This window comes from Prinia subflava, chromosome 19 (genome assembly GCF_021018805.1).
Source record: "Prinia subflava isolate CZ2003 ecotype Zambia chromosome 19, Cam_Psub_1.2, whole genome shotgun sequence".
In the NCBI taxonomy this organism is placed as follows: Eukaryota; Metazoa; Chordata; class Aves; order Passeriformes; family Cisticolidae; genus Prinia; species Prinia subflava.
This window is the reverse complement of record NC_086265.1, coordinates 3,501,277-3,509,994: the sequence shown is the minus strand read 5'-3', so window position 1 is coordinate 3,509,994 and position 8,718 is coordinate 3,501,277. Positions and strand designations below refer to the sequence as shown.

Below are 8,718 nucleotides of genomic sequence, written 5' to 3'. Positions count from 1 at the left end.
CCCCGCCGGGCTTTCGAGGAGGCGCCGCCTTGTGATGACGTCAGAATCACCGAGCAGCGGGGGGCGGAGCGAAACGCTCTGGCTCCGCCCCCTGCCAGGCACTACGGAGGGGCGGGGCAAAGCGAGGTCTCGCGAGATCTCGGTGAGGAAAACCTAACGAGGGGAATTGCCGCCCATCGAGTGCCGGAGGTCTCGCGAGATCTCAGGTCGCCCGCTGGTCTGAGTGGCCAGGCGGCTCCAAGTCTCGCGAGATCTCGAGAGTCCGCGCGCCTGAGGGGAATGGGCGCCCTTGGGGCCGTGAGGGGAAGAGGTGAGAAGGAGCCTCAGACTCCGCTCTGTGCTCTCCGGCAGGGCTCGGACCGTCCTGCCCTCACAATCACACCATGGGCGTGGCTCCCAGGGCAGCCTCATAGCCCTCACTCAGCCTCAGACTCCGCTCTGTGCTCCCCGGCAGGGTACGGACCGTCCTGCCCTCACAATCACACCATGGGTGTGTGTCCCAGGGCAGCCTCACCGCCCTCACTCAGCCTCAGACCCCCCTCACACCTCCAGCCGCGCTGGGGACAGCTACCAGCTGTAGCTTTCCATGTCACGTTAAGACAACATAAGGACAGGGGGCAGGGCAGAAACTCAGAGAAAGTCAATCCTTAAAAATCATGGATGCGGGAATTTGCATGGACTTGGGCTCACTGGCATGAAAACAAAAGTGGAGTTGATTGCACTGAGACAAGAAACGTTTATTTGGAGTGGCTACAACGAGCAGGACGGAACAAAAAAACCACATTTTCCTCACAGATCTCACGCTGCTCCCTGGCCCAGGTACACATTGAACTCTGTTCACTTGGCTCACGGAAGAGAAACATAAAACTGAACAAGCATTTAAATGATTTCTCGGGAAAAATAAGCTTATGTATCAGATAGAGATGTAGAGATGACACCCCTCTCCTATGGGTGACTGCACCCACAAAATACATACCCAAAATGTACCCAAAGTAACCACCCATCTTGTTAGTGCTCAGCCAACTGTATTTGGTATTTTAAAAAGATAAAGCCAAGTAGGTTTGTTTCTTTTTTTTAACAAAAGCTGCTTTAAACACCTAAAAAATACCTCTTAATGCAGAGTTACATATTTTTGCATACTAAACTTTGTGTGTTGAGCTTTCCTTTTTCATGAAGCTGCATCGTTATTTTCGAACTCGTGGAGAAGTTTGCTGTCCTTTAGGAGTTTTTCTGGGGAATTTTGATTGTCACCTAGGGTGAAAAAAAAGAAAAAGTTACAAGGTGTTGGGTTTTTTTTCTGGAGAATTTTCAGGGGTATTCACTGGAAGGGTGAGAGGCAGGAGAAAACCCAGTGTGTCCCAGTCAGGGACAGGTTTGGAGACTGGGAAAGCTGGAGGAGAGCGTGGAGCTGAAGGTTTGAGTCACAGTTTTGCCCCAGGGGTCTGAGCCCAGCCCACAGCAATGGCACAAGGACATCCAGAGGGTTGGGAAGGCCGTGGATGCAGGGACACTCACGTTTTTCACCTCCACGTAGGCCTCCAGGCCGTACTCCCCCAGCTCCCGCCCGTTCCCAGAGGCTTTGTAGCCCCCAAAGGGAGCCTGGGCGCCGAACACGTCGTAGCAGTTTATCCTGGAAGGGAAAGAGAAGGTGAAACACCCGCAGCTCAGGGAGAGCAGCGCCCCTGAGCCGTTCTGGGCAGGATCCCTGTGTCCCAGCAGGGTGAATCAACACTGGAACTGATCAGGCAGGGCACAGATCATGGAACCCACCCACATTTCGTTATCCCAGGGCCAAGTGTCCGGTTTGCCACCCTCAGCTGCCACTTCCAGGGATCCAGGGGCAGCACAGCTTCTTGGGGACCCCACCCTTCCAGGGAGGAATTCCTTCCCGATGTCCCATCCATCCCTGCCCTCATGGGAAGCCATTCCCTGTGTCCTGGCCCTCCATCCCTTGTCCCCAGTCCCTCTCCAGCTCTCTTGGAGCCCCTTTAGGCCCTGGAAGGGCTCTGAGCTCTCCCTGGAGCCTTCTCCAGGCTGAACACTCCCATTTAACCACTCTCACAGGAGAGATGCTCCACCTTAAACAAATGAGAATATATAAAAAACACACCTAAATTTAACCAAGTCCCCGTTACACCTGAAGGTCTGGCATTGCCCTGAGCAAAGTGCAGGCAAGATTAAACCAAAGGAGAGCAAGGCTACCAAAGAACAGCCCCAGTGAGCCACGGCAGTGCCCAGGGAAGCTCCCAGCAGCTGTGGGAGGCGCTGCAGGCTCACCAGACCGTGCCAGCCCGCAGGCTCTGCGACACAAAGTTGGCTTTGTCCAGGTCCTTGGTGAACACGGCGGCTGCCAGGCCGTACTTGGAGTCGTTGGCTCTCTCAATCACCTCCTCGATGGTCCTGAACTTCAGGATCTGCATGACCGGCCCGAAGATCTGCAAAATGCGAGCAGAGCACGGGAAAATCCGCGTGAAGGGATCCGGGGAGGCCGTGGGGCTGTGTGTGCACCAAAAGTGCCACGGGACACGAAATCCAGCGTCACCTCCCCTCTTACAAAGGGCCAGGGATGTAACCAAGGGAAGACAATGTAGCAGCGAGAAACTTCCAGATTCACAGGGGGTGAAGAGCCAGTGCTGCAAACCCAGGGCAAAATGCCACGAGGTGAGAAGGGCCAGCAGGACTCACCTCCTCCCTGGCGATGGTCATGTTGTCCTGCACGTCCCCAAAGACGGTGGGCTGGATGAAGTAGCCCCTGTCTGCAGCGGGGTTGCCACCACACAGCAGCTTGGCTCCCTCCCTCTGCCCTGTGCTGATGTAGCCCAGGATCTTCTTGAACTGCTCCTCATCCACCTAAGAGGGGAAACACATCAGCTCCACCTGGGAGAAGATTCCACTCTAGCAATTCCTTGTTCCAACAGGCTGCCAAGCAATCTCCAAAGGGAAATAGATAATTTTTTAAATGCCAGCATCAAGCTTTGGAATCAGCTGAATGGTTAATTAACCCCTGCCTCCTGCACCAGTGATAATGGGCACAGCTCCAATTAGGTTAATCAATAGACCCAAGTTACTCCCATTCACAGTGACTCCAGATTGGGATTATTGCATGAGATAACAGCTCAGGGCACTTCCTGCTCTCACCTGAGGGCCCTGCTCAGTTTTGAAGTCAAAGGGGTTTCCAACCACCCTGGCCTTGGCCTTCTCCACGCTCCTCTCCACAAACTCGTTGTAAATGTCCTCCTGCACGTAGGTCCTGGAGCCGGCACAGCAGCACTGCCCTTGGTTGAAGAACAGGGCAAAGTGGGCTTGATCCACAGCCCAGTCCACTGCAAAGAGAGAGAGAGAGGAAACAAATAAGCAAATAAACCCAACCAGAACCTGTGACTCCTTTAGGACAGTTATCACAGAGACTGCTGGGGGCACAAAGTCCTTTCATTTGCCATGGATTGTAGGGCAGGAGTTACAGACTTAATTCTTTATTAAAGCACCTCAGACTAGAGAAGAATATCTAACCTGAGGCAGGTACAGTTCTCATTGGAAATTATCAGGTATTGAGGATGAACTTTCTTCCTTGCTTAGCTGCCATATAAAAGCATGTGTTGGCTCATCAACGCCAAAAATGAGTTTATATGCAAGGGATGAGGACTTCATAGGCAAAGAAAAGACTGGTGTGCCTCAAGAGAAGTGAAAAAAACTGGAGCAAGGACTGAAGGAAGATACTGAAACAATTATTTTTTGTTGCTAACTGAACTACCTAGCACTGGGAAAAGAACTGGGAGAGGAGAAGTGCTGATACAGAAATGCAGCAGCTCCAGCAGGAGGCACAGAGTGGTGGTGCCAGGGCTAGAGCCTCACACAGAACTTCCCTTTCTTTTTCCCTTCCCCTCCAGCTCTGCTTGGAAGAAGCCAAGGCAAAAGGCACAGATCAAACACTTCCCAGCAGATACTCACTGTCTGCATCAGACATGATGATATTGGGGCTCTTCCCTCCAAGCTCCAGGGTCACCCTCTTGAGGTTGCTCTCTGCTGCAGCCTTCTGGATCAGGTGTCCGACCTGCAGGGAGAGCAGGGCAGGGGTTGGACAACTCCCACACCAGCAGGAGGGCTCTGGGTTTGCATCTCAGTCAGCATTTTGTGTTAATCCCCTCATTGTCAGGGCTTTAAGTCTGCCCAGAGTTTCACCTCCAATAAGAAGCAGCTCAAGGGAAACAACAGGAAATATTCTAAAGAATACAATCAGAAAAAAAAAAAAAAGAGTCTTACGTAATGCAAGTAGACACCTCACACCCTGGAATCAGCTTTAAATGGGGTGTAGAAGGCAAAGCAGCTGCAGTATTTTGTCCAGCTGTGAGATATTCCCGAGGGATGAGGAGCTCCCTTACCTCGGTGGAGCCGGTGAAGGCCACTTTGTCAATGTCCATGTGGGAGGAGATGGCAGCTCCAGCCGTGGGGCCATAGCCAGGGATGATGTTCACCACGCCCGGGGGGAATCCAGCCTGGCCATTCCCAGCAGGACACAGACACGTTAAAAACCCCTTAGGGGGCTTTCACTGCCCTCCTCTGTTTGTGACACTCCCAGCAACAGCTTTACCCCTTTGAGCTCTCCTTTGATTTCCCAGGGCTTTATTTAAATGCTGTTTGCAATAACCAGGACAATTCCTCTTCCCACCCCACATCCCGAGCACAATTTGAAGGTTTATACACACAGTATTTATATATAAATATATATACACAGTTTATATATAAATACAGATGTCTGTTCTCTCTCTAATCACCCTGGAGTTCATTATCTAATCAAACCTCAAAGAGTCCTTCCCTGATCAAGACTTACATCATCTGCACATGAATTTATATGAACAAGGGTTTGTTTTTGTTTTTTTTTTTGCTAAATCAACTGCTGAGAGACCCAGGACAACTCAGCCTTCCCTGCTCCTGTCCCCAGCAGTGAGGGAATCCTGGCCTTGTCCTCACCTCTTTGATCAGGCTGGCCACGTAGAGAGCACTCAGAGGGGTTTGCTCTGCCACTTTCATCACAACCACGTTCCCAGTGGCCAGGGCAGGGCCCAGTTTCCACGCTTGCATCAACAGTGGGAAGTTCCACTGAAAAACAAGGAGGGATTTGCTGGTGTGAACTCCAAAGTTTCTGATTAGTCAGTAATTAACCAGTGAGCTCCACTCAAATCAGCCCTTAGGGAAGAGTCTTGGATTTTTTCTCATCACACAAAATTTTAGGGGTTAATTCTAGGTAGTAGTTTAATCTTAAATTGTGGTTCTGAGTCAGGTAATTCCTACAAATGGGCTTAAAGCCTTTTTTTATTATTTTTTTAATCAGCAGATATAAAGTAAACCTTACTCAGAGCCCGTGAAATCAACCGTTCTGCACTGTCAGAGTGAAGTAAGAGCCCTCCCAGCTGGTGCAAGCCCAGCTTTGTTTACCCCTGCGAGGAAGCAGCGGTTGGCAACAGAGGGGAACTTACACTGTAACACCGAATTCTTGCAAGGCTGCAGCAGCTGCTGTTACATTTTACTCACAGGGATGATTTGTCCACAGACTCCCACTGGCTCGTGTCTTGTGTAGCAGAAGAAATCTCCATCTAACGGGATGGTTTTGCCGTGGAATTTATCCGCCCAGCCTGCAAAGTATCTGGAAACAATAACAATTTGGTCACTGGAATTAAAATAACAAGTCTGCTGCCAACAGGAACTGAGAGGCTTCCTCTTTCTCAGACACTTCAGACACTACTCAGTGCAGGTATTTCCCACACAGGTGATTTAAGAATGGACAGTAAATAGAAATATTTGTGTCCCCCATTGCAATTTCTGTGCTGTAACTGATCACCACCATTTGTGTGACTTTGGGAAGTCAGAGGAATTACAGCACAAAGTAAACCTAAAGTGTCTGATATGAAACCATCGGTGAGGTCCAGATCCCACAGCAGCTGAATTTGGAGGTAGCTGAGCCTGCAGAGACTCAGTACCACAGGCCAGCTGTGGCTGTGGCCTCCAAACCCACCTGAGACATTTGACCACCATGTCCAGATCCACCAGGTAGGAGATGGCGTAGGGTTTGCCATTATCCAGAGTTTCCAGGGCCTGCAAAAGACACCGAGGTTCCCTGAAGGAGTCACGAGCACGGGCTTGGGTCAGTTCTCAGTCTGCTCATCAGCATTTTGCTCTCAGCTTCCCCAAAGTACTTCCCCACCCTTTGTCCCAGGTCTGAGCTGGGGATGAAGCCCCCATCCCACCCAGTGGACACAAACCCCCCCCCCGTGATTCCCAGCCCCGCACTCACGGCCAGGTAGGCGCGGTCCCTCTCGATCAGGTCAGCCAGACGGTTCAGCAGCTTCCCCCGGTGCGATGCATCCATCCTCCTCCAGGGAGAGCCCAGCTGGAACGCCGCCTTGGCTGCCTGGACCGCCTTGTCCACATCTGCCTGCGGGGGAGCCCGGGCAGAGGGTGAGAGAGGAGGAACCGGCCCCCGCTCGCTCTCTGCAAAAAAAAAACCTCTCCCTGCTCTCCAGGAGAAAACAGCCCGCAGCACAAGAGGCTGCTCCTGCCAGGGTTTGGGGGAAGAACCTGCAGCCTTGGCAGCAGCCCCGCTGCAAGGCACTCCTCAGCCCAGGGCAGGGGAGCCCACGGGTACAGCCCTGGGCCGCTCTCCCCACGAGCACCAACCCCAGCACAAACCCTGTGAGGACACAGCGCTCCCACCCAGGCTGCACCCGTGAGGAGGGAGAGCAGGAATGGCACTGGAGCACATGGGTGCAACAGCAGTGCAGCCACAACCTCTGCCTGTGCTCACCCTCTGTTATTCCAGCTACACAGAGTGCAAATTTCACCAGATTATTTTTGCAGTGTCACCTGCTGGGTTCATATTTGCACCCTAGAATGAGGCATGGAAAAAGCTCTGGAAGTCTACTTCTGGCACTTTTTCACAATCCAGTCTAAAGGAGTTTTTTCCTTGATCAGCTGTCTCTGATCCATGGTTTTCTCCTGTCAGGGCATTTGCTGGTTCTTACTTGGTTCTCTGTCCTGGCTTGCTGCAATGGTCTCGCCAGGACAAGCCAGGCTGCCACAGAGAAGCAAACAACAAAGGTTTTCCCTCCCTCACTCCTCCCTTGGGGAACACACACAAGTTTCCAGACTGTAGAAAAAACCCAAAATTGCTGGGAAACACCACCTCAGCTCTGCCACAGACTCCCATAAGGAGTCTTGCATAAGGCAGGTGATGATTGCATGACTTTATTCCCCACCATTTCTTTTTTTTAAGCAGTAGTCAAGGAAGGACACAAGCAGCACTTGACGTGGTGTTTGCAAAGATCAGACACTGCTGCAAGCACGGAGCTGTCCAGGTGAGACACGGGCTGGAGCCTTCCTCTGCAACCCCTCTGGACCTGCTCCATGGAGAACAAACCCATCTCATCCCAGCAGCATTTACCTTATCGCCCTCAGCCACCTGGCAGATGACTTCTCCCGTGGCTGGGTTGATGGTAGGGAAGGTTTTCTTGCTGACTGCATCGTGCCATTCGTTATTTATGAAAATCTGCAAGGGAAAAGCCAAGCAGGGCTGAGCCTTCAAGCCAGATCCCAGGGAAATCAGGGGGAGCTTTGGTTCTTTGATGGCATCTGAGGAGCCTGGTTAATTAAAAGGGCTTAACTTGATTCGTGTGGGGTCCAAACCTGCAGCAATATGAAGGAGATACTTTAGCCTCAAAGCACACAACACAGCCTCGAGTGAATAAAGAACTCACAGCTCAGCAAACAGCACGTGAATTGGAAAAGGTTCCCGCCTTGGAAGGTCCTTGCACAAGCTGGAAGCCTGGCTGGAGCAGGGACACTGGGAAGCTTGGGAGACTGAAGAGTGGGAAAATGCTTTAGGCATGGACAGTACAGTGAGTTGATTTTGTCCAGAGCACCAGAGCTTTTACAGAACCAGGTGTTAAGGGCAGCTTTCTACCAACTCTTTCTTTCTAAGGGTAATATTTTTTCGGGTCTGTGGCAAGAGAATGGAAGTGAAAAGATCGTGGCACTCGCCAAGAACTTGCAGAACGCTCAGACAACCACGCAGAGCCTGGACACGGCCGGGGAGGGAAGGAGTGGCCGGGTGCTCTGGAACGCTGCCTTCCAGCAGCACCTCGCCCAGGTGACCCCACAGGATTTTCCTGGAATAAGGTCTGGTCCCCGCAGATAACCAGCCAAGCACCTTCCCCTCCCTGCCCGTGCCCTTTCCCAGAGCTTTTCCCTCGGGTTGCTCGCACCTGTGCGGGGTTGCTGAAGCCACCGAGGGGAAGGGACAGAGCCCGCTGGCGATGGGACACACGGACTTGCGGCTGCACCCAGGGCTGCTCTTTCCCAAGGCTTTGGGCCCAAATCCCCGGCTGCTCCGGGCTCAGCCTCACCCCGGGCGGGCTCAGCCCCGCTCCGGAGGACTCGGGAGCCCCGAACCCCCCGGCCCGGCCCGGCTGCCCCGGGCTCCCCGCGCGGCCCTACCTTGTTATAGGCGATGTCGGGACGCGGGTTGGGCGCCGGGATGGGGGAGGCGGCGGCGGCCGAGAAGGGAGCCCGGAGCAGGGCCGGGCAGAGCCGGGAGCCGCGCACCACCGCCCGCAGCATGCTGAGCTCAGCTGCGCCGGGCCGGGCCCCGCAGCTCGGCCGGCCCCGCTCCGCCCCGCCCCGGCACCGCCCCGGCACCGCCCCGGCACCGCCCCGGCACCGCCCCGG

General features: G+C 53.3%; 1 protein-coding gene across 1 annotated transcript; it reads right to left on the bottom strand.

Annotated features, from left to right (window-relative positions):
• Positions 1–716: 716 nt before the first annotated feature.
• On the bottom strand, positions 717–8,670 carry ALDH2 (aldehyde dehydrogenase 2 family member). The gene is made up of 13 exons (XM_063416361.1): positions 8,488–8,670; positions 7,436–7,540; positions 6,290–6,430; positions 6,011–6,090; positions 5,530–5,641; positions 4,969–5,097; positions 4,380–4,493; positions 3,949–4,051; positions 3,139–3,323; positions 2,686–2,850; positions 2,278–2,435; positions 1,516–1,630; positions 717–1,251 (listed from the first exon to the last, which is right to left on the bottom strand). The coding sequence occupies exons 1-13, from the start codon at positions 8,608–8,610 to the stop codon at positions 1,219–1,221; spliced, it is 1,563 nt and encodes a 520-aa protein (XP_063272431.1). The 5' UTR covers positions 8,611–8,670; the 3' UTR covers positions 717–1,218.
• Positions 8,671–8,718: the final 48 nt, after the last annotated feature.